Raw genomic sequence first — 23,295 nt, 5'->3', positions numbered from 1 at the left:
CGAAACAGGGTCTCCTGCAGTGTTTCCTGTACTGCATTTTCCTTCTTTTTCAGTGAGCTATCTGAGGCATGGGTGTTGTGCGCTAAAAATGATATCACAATTTTTTCAGATATTTTCACAGTATTGATATTTATCACAATATTATAAAATTCTGTATATGCAGACTTTTTTTTACTAATAGTTATCATGTGACAGATTTAATAAATTACACCAACAGCAAACTCATACCTTGATGGAATTTGTGTAAAAATAATGCATTATAACTAGCAATTATGCAAGAAAACCAGTTTTTAGGCTATATTACGATATGAATGTTCATGATCACAATATGATATTTTATCGATATGCCATCCAGCCCTCAGATATTCCTCTCCTTGCTGAGGAAAAGCAGCCCCACAAGATTCTGAGATCACCGTACGTCATTGTATGCATAGTATTTTTGAATTATGGGCAGTGTTACATGAATTTTGACAAAAGAGCTTTTCTCAAAGCCTAGGTCTCTAATCATGAAATATTTCTCCACATATTTCTGGATCACCATGACAGTATTTTTATCACATGGTTCTTTTTGGATAATGGCCTTGCTTGTGCCACTGTTGCATAAAGGCCAGTGGTTTGCTGAGCTCTTGATCTGTCCGACTGATGTGCCTTTACTCTGCTCTCAGTTTCTGAGCTCTGTAGCTCCATTAAAGTGACTACAAGCTTCTTTATGATATCTCTCACAAATTATTGTGAGAGGAATGATCTCAGTTTTGGGGGATCGTCAGTTAGGGCAATTAGGTTGTAATTCTTGATAATTGAACTAGCAGTTCCCACTACAACACCTAAACACTCAAATATTGTATCATACTCTCTTTTTGCATTTGTTTCACTGTAACTTCTTTTTTACTCAATTTCAAAGCTGTCCTACAAATTCACAACCTAAATAATGACCCCTTAACTGTTGGGTTCACGTCCATAAAATGAGACTGTTATTTTAATGATTCAGGCAAATTTCAAGAGTCACATTACAAGTTTAGTTCCCGATGCTATAAGATCCTAAAAATGCAACAACGCAAAAATGTTTGGCACTTAACATATACAATTTTTTAAAAGTAAAATTACATCACTGATTTAGACATTGCAGTCTGGTTTTCTGATTGTAGTGGGGAAAAATATAAATGAAATATATCCTGTTTGGCCTGGTTTACTTATATTTGTTGCTGTTACTCCTCTTGGTAGCGGAATGATGGAATATATAACTGTAGCTCACCTTGTGCCCTGTCTTTCCTGAGATCACATGTAGCTACAGCCTTGGCTGAGTGCGAGGTTCATTAAAATGAATGGATGGATACTGTCATTGCGCAGCCATTGTACAGTCACCTCCTTCAGATCTGTCAGGCACCTGCTGCGGACCAGATGCCAGAACTGAGGCGAGTTATATTCCGGCCCCAAATTTACTGTATGGCACAATGTGACCTAAATTAACAACTGAATTAAAGGAATCCCTGAAAATACAGTCGGAAAACAGTTTTATGTTTTACCAAACCACAAGTTTGCATTTATTCCTAAACTAGCTTATAACTGAGAGGAGAAGACTTGTATTGTGTAATATAATATATAATATAAATATACGGTTTACATTAAGTGCACCTTCATAATGCTTTTATATTGCATTCATAAAACGTTCAGTACACCTTCATAATGTATTCGTTAAGTATTCATGAAACATTCATAAACATCATGTACCTTAAACAGCTTAAAATCCTAACATCCCTTAATAGTGAATATACATTAATAACAAACATTATATAATAATAACAAGCATTATAATTGTATAATCAAGTAATGAATAAATAATAAAAAAATTTATTAATGTATATTAAAGCTGTTAAGGGATGTTAGGATGTTAAGGTATATATGCGTGATGTTTATGAATGTTTTATGAATACTTAACGAATACATTATGAATGTGCAGTTAATATAAAGTGTTACCAAATATACAATATAATAAGGTGAGATATTTTCACACGAAGATCAATATTTTTTCACACGATTAATGTGATGTTTTCATTGGATTTCATGTCTTTGTTATTTGTGGGCATATACACCGTCACCTTGGGCGAATTGTGATTGGTGAACATGACTGTCACACAAGGAGCACAGCATTTCTGATTGGTGAGAATGACTGTCACACAAGGAGCAAAGCATTTCTGATTGGTGAGAATGACTGTCACCCAAGGAGGGTGGCATGGATTTCTTAAACTGTTCTCAGGATATTTTTAAAGTCGGTCAGACTCGCTGTATAATGCGCATCCTAAATCGCAGCCTTTGTGATTTGCTAATCATGTTGTTTCAAATCGCTTTTTCAACTTGAATACAAATTGTTCAGCCCTAATCTGCATTGAATATATATTCATCTGTCCATCTCCCAACTATGTATCCAGTATAGAGTCACAGAGCGACAGCCTTTAAATATACTATTATAAAATATTTTCTGAATAGGTTATGAATTTCCAAAGCATTTCCCGGATGTTTCACTTTGCTCCTCTATTGCATTGTATATCATTCCACTCTATTTGTGCTTATTGCTACTCATGTCTTTATGTCTAAAGTTAAATATCCCCTAAGTGACCCACGCACAGCACATTGACACACGCGAGTAGGTAACCCGTCATGTCCCTGTACGCTTCCACAGAATTCGCTCCAACAAGAGAATGCTGCTGCTGGTTGGAGGCTTGCCGCCTGGCCCAGATCGCCTGCCAAGTAATCTGGTCCAATACTACGACGACGAGAAGAAGACATGGAAGATCCTCACAAGTGAGTAAAATGACCCCTGACCCTTGCGTACGTGTGTCTGCCTCAGTGAGTCAGACCGACTTGGCTGCTGAAGCAGGGAACAGGTGCTGGTACCCTTGGTAACACACAGAAATATTCCCTTAAATTCTTTAGGCAATGATGTATCACTATCAGTTTTAATATGGGCTTTTAATCAGAGCGTGACTTCACACTCTTCTGGAGCTTAATGCATGGCCTCCCTTGTTTCTGCTGAAATCTCTTGGCAAGGCTCATTTTCATTTAACGATTTACTGTAGATGTAACATCAGACGTGAGATGAGAATTTCTCGCTGGTAAGTCTTTACATGCAAGCACGTTAAATAAACTCCCAAAATCCATACCGAACCAATATGTGCCAAAAGGACAGCCTTCCATCTGGGACTCATTATAATTACCCTATTGTTCTTAAAATTGTTTGGTTGTAAAACAAAGACTGTGTGTGTTGTTGGGAATAAATGAAAAAAATGCATAGCATTATAGTAACAAAAACTTGCATTAATTGTCTATGTAAATATGTAATAATATTTTGTATTATTGAATTAAATAGTACTGATTTTTCTTAGTCACGTAGACTACTGAACATTTTCATCATTTTCCATGATTATGAACATTTTGTCATTTTCAGAGGCAATTTAGGTTAATTACCTTTCTCAAGAGTACAACTGCAGGGCTGGTCATTGAACTTGAAAAAGTTCTTTTGGTAAAAATCTAGTTCTAAAATAACTAGTTCAGCAGTCGTTTGTGTGTGTGTGTGTGTGTGTGTGTGTGTGTGTGTGTCTGTCTGTCTGTCTGTCTGTCTGTCTGTCTGTGTCTTCTGTAATAGTACATCAGGTAGTCATCTGTGTCATTTATAGTGATTTAGATAGTATACAATTTAAAATGCAGAATGAAGTCCTCTTATTTAAGAGTACTTTTCAATCATCCATCTCACAGGGTTATGAGGAAGTGGGGTGAAACAGATCAGAATGAGAAACCACTCTGTCTACCTTTTCGTAATGCCTCGTTTAGAATGAGGAGCCACCCTGTCTGCCTTTTTGTAATGCCTCGTTTAGAATGAGGAGCGACCCTGTCTACCTTTTCGTAATGCCTCGTTTAGAATGAGGAGCCACCCTGTCTGCCTTTTCGTAATGCCTCGTTTAGAATGAGGAGCCACCCTGTCTGCCTTTTCGTAATGCCTCGTTTAGAATGAGGAGCCACCCTGTCTGCCTTTTTGTAATGCCTCGTTTAGAATGAGGAGCCACCCTGTCTACCTTTTCGTAATGCCTCGTTTAGAATGAGGAGCCACCCTGTCTGCCTTTTTGTAATGCCTCGTTTAGAATGAGGAGCCACCCTGCCTGCCTTTTCGTAATGCCTCGTTTAGAATGAGGAGCCACCCTGTCTGCCTTTTCGTAATGCCTCGTTTAGAATGAGGAGCCACCCTGTCTGCCTTTTTGTAATGCCTCGTTTAGAATGAGGAGCCACCCTGCCTGCCTTTTCGTAATGCCTCGTTTAGAATGAGGAGCCACCCTGCCTGCCTTTTCGTAATGCCTCGTTTAGAATGAGGAGCCACCCTGCCTGCCTTTTCGTAATGCCTCATTTAGAATGAAGAGCCACTCTGCCTGCCTTTTTGTAATGCCTCGTTTAGAATGAGGAGCCACCCTGCCTGCCTTTTCGTAATACCTCGTTTAGAATGAGGAGCCACCCTGCCTGCCTTTTCGTAATGCCTCGTTTAGAATGAGGAGCCACCCTGCCTGCCTTTTTGTAATTAGATTAAATTTTAAGCTATTAAAAACTGAGGACCTAGAAGTATTGTAAGGCTTCAATCTGCTCTGAGGAATTCTTGCTCTGAAGGGTCATTATTGGGTGAACAACTTAAAGTTGGTTTGAAAAGCATGTTTAGATAAAAATAGTATCTAATGAAGCATTTTTGTTATGTGTTATAAGAAAACCTTTTTTATCACCCTGTTCTGTGTTCCATTCATCCATCCGTAAATTTCATGCATATGAGGTCTCAGTTACCCAGAACTTGTTCCAGGAGACTCAGTGCTAGATGAAGTGGCAGTACCTTGCAAGGTATAGACACTCGCTTCCTAAGGATAGCTTAGTCACCAGCTGTCATGAACTTTGGCGTGTGGAAGGAAACACAATAGTACACTGTGCTGCTCACTGTAATAATTATCAGTTCTCAACTAATGGTTTTGGGAACCTATCTTTAAGGGATCATAGCTTAAGGCAATTGTATACTCATCAGTATGCTTGCAGTGCTGACCTTTACCATGATACTATTTGATTACCAAATTTTATCTAAGTGTAAACGAATGAAGGAGTCTCTGAATCTCCACAGACCATAAAGCAGGCTAGTTCGTATGACTGACAAATGCCATCCATGGTTCTATCTTCAAATTTCAAAGACTTTGCCAGAGTTAGAGTTTCATTAAGCTGATCTTTCTAAGTCTTTTGTATAGCTGAATTTGTTTCGGTCTTCTGCCTAGGAAGCACAACAGTATCTATGCAAAGCAAGTCTGTGGTTTTCCTTATTTAGATTCCGGTAAGAGTTCATTTCGTTCGACTAGCTGAAATTGCCTTCCACAGTGGGGAGGAAAAAAGGTTTACTTGAAATTACATCTCGTCTGCACATATTGCTTAACATTTCACCTTTGACAGTGCAGATTAAATTAAGTTATATAGCTGAAATACTGGTGAAGGACTAAAATGTTAAAACGTTTAAATAGGGTAATATGTAAATTAGCCTTTGGCATAGGATTGCCTCTGAGGTCGGTGTTGCAGTCTCACTTCAGTTGCTAGGTTAGCATAACCATCACTGTAGCACACCTAGACTCACAATACCTGGGCCAGTGTGGGCTTCACTGTAGAAGTGCCACACTGCAGCCATTTGACTAACACCTTTACTTTGAGCTACAATACTGCAATTCGAAGTATGGCCTCACATTATGGATACTGTACATTTATTTTGATTGCCAACTTTAAATCAGTCTCTTTTCACACCATAGCATGTCAGAGTAAGGATCATTATAAAAATGTGAATGTGAGATGCTAAAGCAATTCAACTGTGTGATTAATATATCATCTGTTTTTTGCAACATACCTCCTAAATTTCTACATGCCTCAGCTGCCAAACCTTAAGACAGAGATTGCCACCTAGTGTACAGTGTATGTAATTGCTTGACAAAGAAGGGTAAAATGGTATTTTTTTTCGCCATCTTCAAAACATTCCTATTTTGTTTGAAGCCCATTAAGCATTATAGGTATCCATCCATTTGAAAGGCACGGGGGAGCTGGCACTGACAGCATAGGGCCCAAAGTGCAGGTAGATCCTGGATAGGATGCCAGTCCATCACAGGGCACACACACATGCACACACACACACACACTCACACACACACACACACATACACACACACAGTGTCAGAGAAAGAGACCTTTGGGACTTTATTCCCAACTATGACAAACCTTGCCCCTACCCAGCCCTAACCTTAACCAATGGTAACCCACCAAAATGCAAGACTTTTGGCATTTTTTGTTTTTTAATTGCTTTCACATTTTTTTTTAATAAAAATCACAAAAAAAGCAGATTTTAATAGAAATCTGCGAAACAGAAAAATGTCCACACAAGATAAAAAGGTGCATTTCCCCTCCACATTTTGGGAACTTTTTTTGGCCAACAGTGTAATATACACTTTATCACACACAGACAGAGCAGGGCAGGGACTCAAACCCATTCAACCCTGTAGGTGAAAGGCAACAGTGCTACCATTTAAGCCAGTTTGTGGCTCATACTTTGGGTTACATCATTTAACATGAGATATGTTTACCTAATGTGCTAAATAAATGTTTTATCATTATGGTTGTATTAAAGAATTTATATATACTATAATGGATCGATAATTTCATTGATTAACTATAAACTATAAGATATAGATACAAGAAACTACAGAAAAGTGCAGGATGACGTTATATTTAAAGTATGTCATCACTTTGGTAGCAATGTTTCTTCCATAGGGCAAAGGAAATAGTTTTGCATCTCTCTTTTAGGGTAAAAAAATCCTGAAATGCAGAAGCAGAAACACTGAGGCGTGTCGTCTTTGTCCGTCTCATTTTCATGCATTTTTTATCTAGATTTATTGTCATGTCTATGGTCACAAAACAAAAAACTTGTGCAAAATGCAGAAACCAGAAAACAACAATGTATTACTGTAGCCCTTAAATCTTTTCAATTAGTTTAAAAACATGTTTATGAAATTTTATTTGGAGGGTTTCACTGAGAATCGTGGTGTTTACAAGGCTTTACAAGAATGTCAGATGCTGCAACCTTAATCTTCTTCTTCTTCTTCTTGTACCACTACTACTGTGTTTGAACATCCAAGCACATTTGTTCTTTATCCTGCTGTACAATAGGGGGCACAAACGTGCAACATCGTTCTCCAGCACATAAACCGATTTTTCTTCATTGAAAAACTTCACTTGATTGTGGATATTTTGAAATATGTATATGATGCATATGGATCTTAGTTTATATACCATGAACCTTTAGATTCTAATTATAACATGAACCTATAGATTCTATATATAACACAAACCTTTAGATTCTATATATAACATGAACCTGTAGATTATATATACAACACGAACCTATAGATTCTATATATAACACGAACCTTTATATTCTACATATAACATGAGCCTATAGAATATATATAACACAAACCTTTAGATTCTGTATATTACATGAACCTATAGATTCTATATATAACACGGACCTATAGATTCTATGTATAACACGACCCTATAGATTCTATATATATATATATATATATATATATATATATATATATATATATATAACATGAACCTATAGAATCTATATATAACACGAATCTATAGATTCTATATATTACATGAACCTATAGATTCTATATATAACATGAACCTATAGATTCTATATATAACACAAACCTATAGATTCTATATATAACATGAACCTATAGAATATATATATAACACAAACCTTTAGATTCTATATATTACATGAACCTATAGATTCTATATATAACATGAGCCTATAGATACTTATCCTGTGCTGGATAAACAGATAAAGAAGATTAATGGATTGACTGAATATGTTCATATTTTCCGTATTTATGAAGATTTGTTTAAAGAGGTTTACATTTTTCAAACCATTATTCAGATAATAATGAATTTTAGATCTTAGTTTCGGTGTTTCACTTATCATTAGCCAATTACATTTAGTGATGCAGTATGATACTGTTACTGAATCTTATTTTATATAAAAATCATCATAGCAGAGTTACAGTTTCTGCTTAGTTTTCCATGTGCTGTGAGGCTGAGGTCTGTCACAAGGGCAGGACAGTGGCCGAGCACAGCAGGACTCAACAAAAAGGAGGACTTTACTATTACAGAACATGGCAAACATTAAAGGTACAAGGTGCCTTTAGCAGTCCCAAAACATGCTAAAACCACCAAAATAAAGAGTGCCGGGAGCCCGACAGACTACACGGTATGCGCGAATCCCCATTCACTTACACTGGCGGCCTGCATGGATTCAGCCGGGATTCACTACCTGAGGCACTGTTAGCCATGGGACTGGTGATCAATCAGCATGGAGATGATGCTAATCAGTTTAGCTGTCCGCGAGCTGCAGTTCTGCCTCTTGCCAGCTTGCATATTTTATTTACAGCATTAGGATAAGTGAGGCTTCAGGCACCTCGTGACCCTCTACTGGATAAGCGATACGCAAGACTCCTGTTTTATTTCAGCCACAGTTAAAAAAGAAGATTGTTAGCATATAATTGGTATTGCTCTTGCCCTTTGTACATACAGTAATGCACAAAAACATAAAACACACAATTTGCGTTTTAATTGTCACCATGTTTCCAGTTAACGTCATAAACATTAAATAAAATGGTCCTTGGATATTTAAGAATATAGCTGATTGTTTTATAGAATTTTTAACACGGTAAGTGACAAGATAACAGATGCCTGTTATGTCTAATTTATTTTAGCATTTAGCTAAAATAATTTCCAATATTATGCTATAGGCTTTGACGCTGAATGCTTCACCATGTGCCTTTAAGGGAGTTTTAAATGGCATTTTAATTGCTTTTGAAGAGTGTAGTTTTTACTTGGTGAAGAGGTTCAACTCTTCTGGGGAAATGTCTTGACCTCAGTTATGTAACAACGTGCGAACCACATAACAGGAACTGAGCTTTAATTTTCCAAGGCCCAAAATGCCTTTTTCTGTTTACCTTAAGAAACTCACACTGAGAAAAAAGATTTTACTTTAAATTATTTGTTGGAAGGTTTATAAAGCTGTAGTGATCTAATGTAAATTCATTCCACACACCAACTCTTGTTGATTGCAAACATCTTCCTGTTGTAAGCTTATTAAATTTATCGAGTACCAAGTCTAGAGCAGAAAAGTATCACATGGTATAAACAGATGTTTGGTAAACAAACAGAAACTCAGTTTGTTAAATCCATTTCATATTTTTAAATGGATTTATTAAATTAGACAAGCAAAGATTTTGTTCTTTGTGTGTTTATGCATTCTAACAGTCAGTTTTAATATTTCTTTATTTTTGGACAATGTCATACTGAATAGAGTAGAGTAAAGGTGTGAGGTCACATGTCTGCTCACTGAACCACCATTTACTTGCCTTATACTGTAATCATTATTATTTTGCCTGCTGTGTATATAGTTACCAAACTATCCAAATTATTCATAGCCAATTAACACTTTAGCCTATCAGCTTTTTTCAGCCTTCTTTGCTACAAATGAATTAGGTTTAAAATAAAAAAAAAACTGTGAATAATCTCATTTTTATATCATATAAACTGTTTACTGCAAGGACTGTAATAAAGTACCCTTATTACAAGTGAGAAAAGGGTCTAAGTAGGTGGTACAGATGTGCCAAAATTGAGATTAGAATTTTAGTAGTAATACACGCAGTATTCGGCCTATGCCTGTATAGCCATTGATATCACATGCACAGAGGCTCCTAAGTTAATTACCTTCAGTTCCTCAGAGTAAACACATTGTTCAAAAAATGAATACTGATCAGTAGTCGAATTTGCCTTTTAAGAAACTCTGTTCACAGTGTGCTGTAGATGTGTAGGCATGCTTGTTAAAACCTCAGCTTTTTATCAGAGTAATAGCTCTGCATCCCACGAAGTAAATAGACGATGTCTTGCTCTTTTTGTAGTTCTTTTTCTGCATGTTTCTTGTCTGCAATACTACTTTGTTTTTGTGCCATGAAAACAACCCCAGTTTGTGTACATTTAAGTTCATAACCCTGTACTTGATTGATGGTTTGTTAAATGTACATCTTTATCAACAGTTATTTATAAAGAGCAGTATTCCATCACAGAATACCGTGGTACCCCAGTTCTACACTGAATGAGTGGTACAGTAAATGGTGAAAATGTTCTTTTTGGTACAGCAAATAGGATATTATCATACAGTAATTATCACACAATTTATTCGTTATAGTAAACATGAATCCGGCGGCTCAGCGTTCTGTATGTTTAAACAAACACGGGCGTGGATAGCAAGCTTTGTTTGCCAGTATATTTTAAAATTGTCTCAAAAGTATCGCTTTGAAGTTTGCTATATCTGATGCTTTTTATAAATATGTCACAATTTTACAGACAGTATAAGCGACACCCAGAATTGTAGTCTAGGGAAACGAGGCCTGTTTGTCTAACAAGACGTAGCCAAGTGTTTAGTAATAAAGTAAACATTTTTGCGCAAAGTCTAGATGTCTTGATTATAATCTGTCACCAGGGGCTGTATGGCTTATGCAGTGTGCCTGTATTCCAATGTGAGTCATCGTGACAGTACAGCTGTGGATAGAAAAAGCATTGTCTACCTAATGAAAAGGTATCATTGTAGCATTTCGTGTATTTTGTGCAAATGGCATAATATTTATTATAATTGCTGCTGTTGTTTTAGTTGTTAGTTGGAGTAATTTGCTTAAGCCTCTTCTCTCCCTTGTTTGTCTGCCATAGCAAACTGGGATTTCTGCCATAGTTCCTACAGAAATGAGGGCTGTTTTTTCGTACGCCTCCTGTCCTCTATTTTCCCAGTGCTATTTATCATACAGGGTAGCCTAGGAGGTGTTCTGAGGCGATGCGGTCTCAGTGTCAGAACTGCAAGGGGATTCCTGCTAAGTGTCTGCGCCAGAGTCCCAGTATGCATCACATAAGCCAATGATTTCATAGGATGCTTCACACATGAGGGAGTCATGTGATGCAGTGCAGGGTGGAATGTGGACAGTGCAGCCGGGCATTCAGCACAGAGCTTGGACAGCTCCCAGCACCACGCTACGGGCCACAGGAGCTGGCCGTTAAACATCCAGCTGACTCTCATTGGGCGATTAGACCAGCTGAAGCCTCATTGGTTATCTTTGGAAGGCATGATCAGCAGGCCGCCAGGCATGTGAGACGGTGCATGAAAGGTTAAGTGCACTGCTGTTTCTCCAAATGATAGCAGGAGTGAATACGGCCCTGCTCGGTGTCCGTCTGGCTAGCAAATTCAAATCCGTGCAACTTATGGGTTACTATAATAAACTATATATGTATAAACGTTTAGTTCAATTTCATCTTGTTTTAGATTATATGTTTTACAGGGTCATTGCGAATGTTTTCTGAAAACATTTATAACTGATTTACGTGACATGCTTTTTATTTTGCGATTTTATCAGGCTCACATGTTATTAAATATATATATATATATATATATATATATATATATATATATAGAGAGAGAGAGAGAGAGAGAGAGAGAGATGGAGCTTAAAGTACCACTCACTGTAAGTGTTTAAGTGTTCATACTGCTGCAGTTCAAGTTACTTACTGTAAACTCAAAATAATCCTATAGTATACTGATTATAATACTCAAATGTGGTCATTAAACTACTGGGAATTATTCTTTAAATGTTTTTCTTTTTATCACTAAAGCTGCAAATGTATCAACAAATTGCACCCTATGTGTAATGTAATGTATAAATATTATATACATGTTGTTTTAAAACAATATATGACAAATATTGTATAATAATATAACTATCAAAATAATAAAATTTTATCAAGCTCATGATTTTTCCCATGAAACACATAGATTCTCAGGGCTTCTCAAGAGTGAGTACATACAGCATTAGATCTCCAAAGCTAGTTCAAAATCACAAAACCAGCACTCAGATAATCAATAAAAAATACTTTTCCTACTGAATGGACTGTGAAACATTTAAAAAGTTAAACTTGGTTGCACAATTTCAAATATCAATCCATCCATCCATCTTGCAGCCAGTTATCTGGTACTGGGGTTGCGTGGAGCCTAGGACTTAATCCCAAGCAGCCTAGGACACAGAGCAAAACTACAACTGGAAGGGATGCCGGCCCATCCGACCCAATATGAGCAATTCAGATATGCCAGCATGGCATCAGGCTGTGGGAGGAAACTGGAATACCCTGAGGAAACCAGCCGAACAGGGGGAGAAAGTCTGTACATACTGTATGGGCGCGCGTGTGCCTCCAGCCTCCTGAATAGTTTATATTGTCATCTATACCGTTTTATAGGACTATTGCAGCTACTGGGCTTGCATTTCTGTTTTAGCTTTAATTTAGATATTAATAGGCGTGAATATGAGCAAAATCATCCAGCGAGGGGTAGACGAAGACAGTGTTTAAAAATGTGACTCAGAAGTTTCCATCAGATTTTTCTTAGGATTTTAAGTTTCATGACGTTGGTAAGGTTGCATTTCTGCCTTAGCTGAGTTAATGGCAAAGGGGAAAGTGCCCTGAAGTGACAAACATGATAAATATGCCAGTACTTGGGACCAATATTTATTGTTACGACCCTTCTCCCTGGTGGAATACAGATGTTGCAAAATTATGCATTAACCTCTCGCTGCAGTTATGCGTGTTTTACTCACTGGGTGGCATTTCTGCTCTTCCTTGGGGATGGATCTCTTTGTAGGGATAATCGATTATTTTGTAGACATACAAGCTGTGAATTTAAGGCTGCTCTCCATGTTTGAAAAGTGCTCCAGGTGTAAATGGTAAGGGATTTAGATTCGTATAATTAATACTATACTGTGCATATATTATTATGTATGTAGCGCAATTTACACATTACATGCATGTGTGAGAAGTATGGACCCATTTAAGAGGAAAACCGTCTTTAGTGTTGGACAGTATTTTATAAAGACCATGAAACAGTAAAAACATTCATCTGGCTGAATTATTGTTGAGGATTTTGTAACATACAGTACCATCGCATTCTGTTTTCATATTTGCAGTAATGCCTTATAACAGTGCTCATCACTGCGTGGTTGAGGTGGAGAATTTCCTGCTATTGATTGGTGGAGAAGATCAATGGAATCCAAATGGTAAAGTATTTTTATTTATATATATATTTTTTAGTACAATCTATTAATGTTATGGATTTACAGACCACTTGGTTTCTTTTCCATAGTTAATCATCACCCAGTTCAGCTTAGAGCTCATCTCATCCCCCATTAATGCATTCAGAGATTTGTGACTGGAATTTAAAGGGTTTCATAAAGCATGTAGTAAACACAATGTTTCACAAGTGTCTCACCAAATTAAGAAAAATCTGAGTGTCAGTGTAATGCTTGGTGTTGATCCATCTTTTAGGGAGCACTCCAATACAATACAATGCAATTTAATGCTAAAAATATTGAAGTAAGGGATAATCCACGACGAGCTGTGCGATTATACAAAATAATCAATGACAACTTGCTGTAATGCAGCCCAATCTTATGAGAAGATTTTGGTTTCATTTTGATAACATTCCACAGTAGATTTAAATCACTATACATCTGTATGGAAATCCTTAGAATTTTTTAAACTATAACTCTAAACACTGTAATGAAATTTTCTCAATACAGAAAGAACTCCTTAAGGTATTAAAAAAACAATTATTGCAGATAACTTTGTTGTTTAAGGAAGATAAATGTGAACATAAATTTCTTCTCTCCTCTACTATTGTTTCAAAGGTGTTGATTTCACTTGGTCAATGTGTTCAAACATCTGCCACCTTTTTTCCAGGAAAGCACAGTACTAATTTTGTGAGCCGCTATGATCCAAGATTCAACAGTTGGATACAGTTACCACCAATGCAGGAAAGGTAACCAGTAGTGATGGCCAAGTGAAGCTTCATGAACCACTTGCTGTATTTTCTGACCCCACTAGATGGTGCTCTCTGTTCAAAAAAGGGATTCAAAGCATGACCCAAAGCAAACCAAGAGCGCCATCTAGTGGGGTCAAAAAATACACCAAGTCGTTCATGAAGCTTCAGTTATCGTCACTAGAAATCAAATCACTTAAATTAGCATTAAGAAATATGAGAGACAAAGAAACAACAAAGATTGAAATGATTAGCTACAGATACGGTACTTACTGTGATTAATCTCTTGCGAATTTTCTGTTTTGCATTTGTATCTCACAGAAGAGCCAGTTTCTTTGCATGCTGCTTGGACAAACACTTGTATGTAATTGGAGGAAGGAACGAGACAGGATACCTGTCCAGCGTGGAGGCTTATAACCTCGAGACCAATGAGTGGAGCTACGTGTCCTCGCTGCCGCAGCCCCTAGCAGCCCATGCGGGAGCCGTGCACAATGGCAAAATATACATCTCAGGTGAGCTAACTGAATTAGGGTATAGTCACTATAACGGGGATGGTTACCTGCTACCTGCTCACATAGTGTGTCATTTTAAACCCCAGGATTTAATGTTGATGCATTATAATTCCAGTACAGCTATGTTCTGTATCAATCGTGAATGACTCATCAGAGCCTTTGAAAAGTCAGGCCGCAGAGCAGGTTATAAATGGATGGAACCACGTCGTGTCTTATGCAGATGCCAAGGTCGACCCAGAATGCATTTTAAATATTAGCGACAGACAAGACAATGTAATAATGCCGAGAAGAAAAAATGTCGTTAATGTATAATTTATCTTAAGAAAAATAAAGACACATGCATGCAGTCATAATTTTTATGTCGCTGATGGTAACCATAGATCACATGGTCTGGTCACTGAGCATGCTATTCTAAGCTGTTAAAGGTTCCTGTACTCGTATACCTGAATAAGTGGCAAATAAAGCATCTTGTTTTATCTTACTTTAAATACTCTATAATTCTCGATACATTTTTTATAGAATTCATTATTAAAGAATTATTCTTCACTACTAACTCAAATCCACCACACGAGAGAACTGATAAAAAGTCAAGCTTGACAAAAAAACTTCCATCCATCCATTTTCCAAACCGCTTATCCTACTGGGTCGCGGGGGGTCCGGAGCCTATCTCGGAAGCAATGGGTACGAGGCAGGGAACAACTCAGGATGGGGGGCCAGCCCATCACAGAGCACACACACACCATTCACTCACACATGCACACCTACGGGCAATTTAGCAACTCCAATTAGCCTCAGCATGTCTTTGGACTGTGGGGGGAAACCGGAGTACCTGGAGGAAACCCCACGATGACATGGGGAGAACATGCAAACTCTACACACATGTGACCCAGGCGGAGACTCGAACCCGGGTCCCAGAGGTGTGAGGCAACAGTGCTAACCACTGCACCACCATGCCGCCGACAAAAAACATTTTTTGTTGTTTTTTCTTTTGTAATAAAAAAAAATAACTCACTAGTTCATTGTAATGTGCACACCTGGAAGGTTGCTCTTAACATCCTCGGTGGTGAGCAGAAATTCTATGTCCGCTCTGTGCTTGACAGTCACCAAATGGCACATAAGGTATGCACTGGTGTAACGATAGGGGGTGCTATAGTCATTGGAAGAAAACAAAATATTATTTTTCTATGATAATTTTATGAATTATTACCCTGGTGGATCCATTTTGGCATTGACATAGAACAGCATAGCTATTGCTACAGCAGCTTACGGATCCTGAAACCAGTATGCATTATTTAGATTATTCAAGTCAATAATAATGAACGTACACACTACTTTGTGATGCTCATGAAAAACATTTACAGCTTTTCGTTAGTCGGTTCAAGATGCAGTACAGAACCAAATGCAGTTACTTTTATTATTACTGTATGATTTTTATCATTATTAATTACTATATTATAATTTTTATGACTTACCTACAAATTAGACTTTAAGACAGTCTTAGGCAGTGGGTCTCTTTTGTAACCTGGAGACTGCCTGGGTGCACAGTAGCATTGTTAGAAATTACAGCTGCAGTGACGCCGTTGAGTCTGAACACTCAAAACTTCTGAAATTATTCACTGTAAGAAAGTTCATAAAATAGTCTTGACACATGTATGTCAGTTTGAATAAAAGCATCTGTTAAATAAATACATGAAAATTATTTTTTTCCATTCATGAAAAATCATACAAACCCTAAATGTAACTGACAAAGTAGACATTCTATATTTGCAGTGATGCTAATAATGTTATAGCTGATGGTACCATAGAAGCATGCAGGCTTTTTCCGGCCCAGACAGTGTGTGACGCGCGGCTGCCTCTCTTTCAGGGGGAGTACATAATGGAGAGTATGTATCCTGGCTGTACTGCTACGACCCGACCATGGACGTCTGGGCCAGGAAGCAGGATATGAACACAAAGCGAGCTATTCACGTCCTGGCAGGAATGAATGATCGCCTTTATGCTATTGGTGGGAACCATCTGAAAGGTAAGAAATATGGTATTTGCCACCAAATGTAGCAGATCACAAATGTTCATAAAATTATCTGCATAAGCTTTAGAATGAACAACTAAACATATTTTCATTTTAGTCATTTTGTAGTAGAATTATTTTTGAATTTAATTATTACAGTTGACTAATTATCATACTCACAGCATCCTAGTTCCTTGTACTTCCATAAACCCTTAAAATGATGTTGAATAACAACTTACGAACATTTCAAGTTACGAACGGCCCTTCGGAACGTATCCCATCCGCAAGTAGAAGAGCGTTTGTGCAATTAAATAGTTCAATGACCTATTGTGGAAGGTCTATCCCTGAATGGGAACCATTCCTGCAGCTTTCACTATTTCAGGCCAGTGTTCTCCATCCCAGGGTCTAGGGTTTCCCAGAATGCATTGCTGTCTGCTGTTTCCCATCAATGAAACACTTCTGCCATTTAACTTCTTGTGTTTAATTACATTGACCGTCAGTTACGGCTTCGATTTGCCTTATTGTAAAATCTTTTCTTCATGTACTAAAAGTCTTTCTTAATGAACGTCTTTCATTGGTTGATTAATTAGTAACTCAGAAAAAGATTGCGTGTGTTTTAAGTTGGTTCTATTTCTGTGCTGAAATACACACACTAAATATAAAGAGATCTTTTTTCGCTCAGTGTTTTATATAAAACTGAATTCTTATGAATGCAGAGTATATACAGTTAAGTCAAAAGGTGTGTTTAAGCATTGTTGTTACAAAGGTTAGGAATTGCAAAAACACCATGAAAATTGGGAAAATTAAATATTAGTATAATTTAAAAAATATGTTTCTTTGTGCTGTTCTTTATGTGGCCATTCTCATTATGTCTACCTTGGTCGGGCAGGTTTTTCCCACCTTGATGTCATGCTGGTAGAGTGTTACGACCCTAAAGGGGACCACTGGAACATCCTGCAGACTCCCATTCTGGAAGGGCGCAGTGGGCCAGGCTGCGCTGTGCTTGAAGACAGTATTTTCTTGGTTGGCGGATATAGCTGGAGCATGGTAGAGTACAGGAATCGCACACTCGTTCACTTTGTGTGTTAGAAAACTCTGTATGTCTGTCTTTCATTGGATTTATTTTTTCAGTTATAAAGATTTAGAAAACACAGCAATGATGTCAAGTCCTCGGAAAGGAAAGATAGGACAGAAGAGAGATAGGAAAAGAAATAAAATAATAATAGTTTGGATTTACAGTCAGTGGCCACTTTATAAGGTACAGTAACTATTATTGGGTAGGACCCACTTTTGTCTTCAGAATTGAATACGCAATATATGTGTTCAGAAAAGCCTTTTTGCAAAGCACTGCTGTACTGAGCTTTTATGTTTTTCACCCATGGCTTTCCTGTTCGCTTTAACGAGTCAGGCCATTCTCTCTTTTTAACAATGTGTTTTTGTATCATGTGTGAAAATACCAAGAAGGTTTCGATTTCTGAAGTGCTGGACGGACCGCATACGGTACCAACAATCGCATCTATTTCACGGTCTCCTTGATTACGCCTCTCCGTTTAAAAAGTTTAGTCAAACAGTGACTGGAGTGTGTATTTAGCTGCCATGTGATTTGCTGATTGAAGGAGTGCACTTTTTCAGGATCAGAATACTTTTATTACCCCAGAGGAGATTGTTTGTAGCTACCGACTGCGTGGTACAGATACACAAAGGACAAAATTAGAAATGCACAAGGCCACGTACAGCACTTCTATATAAAAAGAAGTTAAGTAAATGTGCAAGGATGGTAATAAAATAAGCTGCTACACATGGAAATAGGTACAGTACAGTGGTAAGAATTACAAATTTGCAGGTAGGAGCGGAACCTCAACAGGAAACACAACAGTACAGTCCTTAGACCGGTCTAGTTTGCTATCTGCTATAGGTGGACACTCAGATACTCATAGTCCCAGACAATCTCCAGAACATTCTTTTTATTTTTTTTCCATTTTTTTTTTGGGGGGGGAGGGAAGGTGTAACTAATAAACTGACCCCTGAGTATAGTCAGCGAGGTTTCTAGATGTCTTTACTTTTCAAATATCAACAAGCATTTACTTCATCGGTGAAGCTCATCAGGAAAACTTACTGACCAGATACATCCTTCAAAGAACAAAGCATGAAAGTTGTGAAAAGAAATATTTACGTTTTTGGAAACAAGGAGACACACAGACCTCAGTCCCACCCACACAAAAAAGAATAACATAGATAGATAGATAGATAGATAGATAGATAGATAGATAGATAGATAGATAGATAGATAGATAGATAGATAGATAGACATAAATGACTGAATAAAAGGGTGAATGGATGGATGGATGGATGGATGGATGGATGGATGGATGGATGAATGTTTTGTTGTTGATATAGGAAGGGAGTTTAGCTTAACTGCTGTGGCTTTTACTTGCAGGGAGCATACAAGTCATCCACCATCTGCTACAGCACAGAGAAAGGCACCTGGACCGAGCTGGAGGGCGACGTGGCCGAGCCACTGGCAGGACCCGCTTGTGCCACCGTGGTTCTGCCAGCCTGCCTGCCCTTCAATAAGTAACATCTGCCGTGCCAGCCGTGCCAGGCGTGCCGGCCCCCCCTCCGCTGACAAAGATAAACACCTTTTCTGCTGAATGACAGGCCTAGATTAACTAGATGAACAGGAATTGTACACTTTTTTACCAGATTGACACATACTAAGGTTCCAAGGTTGATCATCTACATTAAAATTTGAAAAATAAAGATAAAACACTATTAATTTACTTAATGTGTATGAATATAATTTGTGTTTTCAGAGAATGTTCTAATTTGTTATATTCTTTCAGCAAAATAAGTGTTGGCATTAAATGCAACAAAATTCATACATTTATACTGAATTACAATAGCTTCCAACATTTAATTTGTAACATAAAATGTTTTATGCCTACGTACAAATTAAGTACAAATCACCAGCCAAACTTGTTGCACTGTTTCATTATACTATTGACTTATTGACCATTGACATTGTACAAACCTGCAAAGCAAAATTCCAATTACTCTGTATTTTAGCTTCTTTTGTTTCCATTAAATTATACACACGTCACACAAATGTGTGTGAACCTTAAGGTGGGGCAGAACCTAATATCTGACCAAGCTTGTGCTTTTGGGCTAAAAACTCACTGCAAGTGTTATGAAATGGTTCCAACGTCCAACTGGATCTTTTAACTGTGTGCCCCTGTGTTGAAAATGTACCACTTACAACCCTTTACCATAATCGTCAGCCTCTTACATTGTATGAACAAAAATATTTATGGAAGCAAAAATTTTAATACTGAAACATTAGTCGCAAAGCAGACTTTAAAATAGAGGCGTTAATAGCTTTCTTTGAAATATAATATTATTTCAACTGGAGTAAAGACTAATATTTCCTTGCCTAGCATCTATATAAGTGTCTTAGTGTATATAATATAAGCTTGGTATTTCTCTTCTGTTTAAAAAATGGTGTTTTAATTCCCACAAATTATATTTCTGTATACGTTCATGTCATTGCGGAGCGCATTGAGTTTGTGAAAATGCTCCGCGATTCAAAATAAAACTCTGATCTGAGTTTTTTTTTTGTTTTTTTTTTTGAGAACATCTAATTGTTAACAGTATTACGATGTTACATTACTCATGAACTCCTGAATTTAAATGACTCTAAGCTTAATGCTCAGTAGGTTGTGATACAACATAGAACTTTGCATACGTACTCGCTACGTTTTTGTTCGTCATTTGTAAACCACTCCCAGTTCTGAAATAAAACTGTAAAACCTGACAAGTGCATTTTTGCTTTTTTTTTTGCTTTTATGAGTAAGTACAATGGGGTCCCAGAGCACTTCATGCACCAGTGACAGTGGCCATTTTCTTGATTTCTTTATTGTATACAGTGATGTGTCTTCAGGGCAGCATAGAATAAGCCCTTCCAATCCTATTCTATACTACATGGGCGAGAAAACATTCTTGACTAAAAGACACCCTTGACTTAAAAAAAAAAAAACACACATTAAACACTGCCAAAATTTTGTTTAAGCAATTATGCTAAATTGAGAATTATATGTTTCCATTTATTATCATTATTGTGAGTTGGGCATTTGTAGTAATCTATTTCAGTCAAATCAATGACATGGATAATTGCTAGTATTTTTTTCTAAAAATAATTACCCATCCATCCATTTTCTGAAACCACTTATTCTCTTCAGGGTCGTGGGGGTCTGGAGCATATCCCAGAGGCTTTGGGCACAAGGCAGGGCACAAACCAGGAAGGGGCACCAACCCATTACAGGGCACACTCACACACCAGTCACTCACACACACACACCTATGGACAATTTAGTGACTCCGATAAGCCTCAGCATGTCGTTTTGGACCGTGGGGGGAAACAAGATTACCGAGAGGAAACCGCCGACACGGGAAGAACATGCAAACTCCGCACACATGGAACCCTGGTGGAGATTCATAAAACATAACATAAACTGCATAAGATTAAATTCCAGGATGGAATTAAAAAAATTGGTTTATCATAAGTATGGGTAGCATGGCTGGACTGGCCATCTGACACACCGGCCATTTTCCTGGAGGGCCAATGGCTATGTGGCCTGCAAAAATGTTTTGTCTGTAAAACGTAAAGTTATAATGGCAACCCCACAGCCCGACTTGACCAAATTGATCATGCGCGACTACACCCTCCCACTCAGTAATATATACCATGGGGCCTTGCGGACCCCAAAAGTCCAGGGCTAATATCAGTCCAACCCTGATGGATAGTCACTTATCCTGATTACAGGGCAGAAACCTTTGTACTGTGACTAGGTAAATGAAACATTAAAGAACCACCACATGCACCAAAAAATACAGAATATGGCAAAAATTGACACTGAACACTGAATGAAATGTGCATTTGAAACAAATTATCTTAAAAATGTCAAATTTGCTGCTCTCGCTCACTATTTGCCTATATCTTTATACAGTGGAATGGTAGAAAAAGAGCTCTGAAGACAATAGTCATTCATCAGAGTATAACAGTCAGTATTTTATCCTGACTGTTAATTCATAACAGAGGTGTACCTCCGCTGGCACAGCGTTTTATGAGTTTTAGCCAACAAGGGTGTTGTGGGTGGCCATAAAGCAAAGCAAAATTGAAATACCCAAGACTCTGGTAATGCTGTAACAAAGACATATGATGGACGACATTTGCCGATAACCTAGCAGCTCTCTCCGGATCTTGCACACCTACTCTGTATAGCACCAGAAAAATGCAGCCATGTCTGTCTGAGTATGCAGCTCAACTTCTACTCCCGGCACGTGTTACCTTGCAGCTAAACTATTGCATCTCATTATTAGCACATTTACCAGTCTGTGCTGTCTGGCCGCTGTGGAATATTCAGAATTCATATAAATATTCAGATCCATTCAACTTAAATGTTCTTCTGTGTCACTTCTCTCTTTCTCACTGTACTGGCTCCCTATTGCTGCTTGCATCAAATTCAAGTCCTTGCTGCTGAGTTATAGGTTCCTCAAAAGGCTCCTCAAGACTTATGTTCCATCTCGCCCCCCTTTGGTCAGCAGACCAGCGCTGCTTGGAGCTCCATCCAGCATGTGAGGAGTGTCACTCCAGATGGTGCTTTTGTGTGGCTCCTGGATTGTGGAAGGAACCCCGAACCACATCCGGGCATCAGACTCTCTCTCCACCTCCAAGAAACACCTCAAGACCCATCTGTTCCATGAATTCCTCTACTAACCCGATGCCTCATTACGTTCTTTGAATACTCTTGTATTGCAGTTCCAGCTCTTGAATAGTCTTATTAGGTTCTTGCATCAATAACTGCAGTGCAGTTGGTGTGTAGCCCCTGCTTCAATAATGCTTACAATTGTACCTGGGTATTCAATGGAAGCCCAGCATAGTCACACTCATGCTTAGCTGGCACCTTGACAGTCTTGCTTGTATGTCGCTTTGGACAAATGTGTCGCAGAAGTATGTAAATATAATGTAAATGTACTCCTGGCCTGTAGGTGTCACTGTTTTCAATATTGCTATATATTTTACAATATTCATGCATATTTAAATAGCGATACAGTTTTAATTATTTAAAAGTTGCATGTTTCATATATTAATCCCAAACATTGAGGGCCTTCTCTACCTCTTATGGACCAGCCTTCTCTGGTGCCAAGCAAGTGGTATCCCTTTGAGATGCCCAAATACGCTTAGCCAACTCTTTTAGATTTGGTGGAGCACCAGCTCGATTTTGGGGTCCATCCAGAACTCGTCGATTTGTCACAGAGAGTGAGCCCGGAAACCCTGCGGCGATGCCACATTTCAGCTGCCTGTATGTGTGACCTTGTTTTTTCGGCCATTACCCACAGCTCATGATTATAGGTGAGTATAGGGATGTAGACTGACCAATAAACCGCAAGCCATGTCCAACAATTTTAGCTCCCCGCGAGCGACCTGCTAAGTGCCTGCAAAACGGCAGCCAAGTCAGCCTGCTCGTCAGTCTCGAATTCTCTCTTCCCATCACTCAAGAACAAGATTCCGAAATACTTAAACTCGGTCGCTAAGGACAGACAGACCCCACCACTTCTTAAAGGGGCTATTCATTTTCATCACCGCTGCTCCACATCTAGTGTGGTCTCCTATCCAGCAACCTGGCATAGGCTCTCCCAGGCTGCCTGAGGATCTGATCTCCCAATAGGCGAAACACACCCTGAATCTTCATTAATAAAATAAAAATGGACCAACAGCCCTATTCCATGTAACA

At 38.2% G+C, this 23,295-nt stretch overlaps 1 protein-coding gene across 1 annotated transcript in view; it reads left to right on the top strand.

Moving 5' to 3' along the window:
* klhl14 (kelch-like family member 14) overlaps positions 1-20,300 on the top strand; it is a 48,663-nt gene extending 28,363 nt beyond the window's left edge. The window contains exons 3-9 of the mRNA XM_049011412.1: positions 2,678-2,799; positions 13,134-13,223; positions 13,906-13,984; positions 14,306-14,496; positions 16,361-16,519; positions 17,394-17,551; positions 18,942-20,300. Of these exons, the coding sequence (XP_048867369.1) occupies positions 2,678-2,799; positions 13,134-13,223; positions 13,906-13,984; positions 14,306-14,496; positions 16,361-16,519; positions 17,394-17,551; positions 18,942-19,082 (940 nt within the window). The 3' untranslated portion in view covers positions 19,083-20,300. The remainder of the gene's footprint in view (positions 1-2,677; positions 2,800-13,133; positions 13,224-13,905; positions 13,985-14,305; positions 14,497-16,360; positions 16,520-17,393; positions 17,552-18,941) is intronic.
* The last annotated feature ends 2,995 nt before the right edge of the window (positions 20,301-23,295 follow it).

Source organism: Brienomyrus brachyistius, chromosome 4, assembly GCF_023856365.1.
Source record: "Brienomyrus brachyistius isolate T26 chromosome 4, BBRACH_0.4, whole genome shotgun sequence".
NCBI lineage: Eukaryota > Metazoa > Chordata > Actinopteri > Osteoglossiformes > Mormyridae > Brienomyrus > Brienomyrus brachyistius.
The sequence above is the reverse complement of the archived record's forward strand: the minus strand, read 5'-3'. Positions and strand labels throughout refer to the sequence as shown.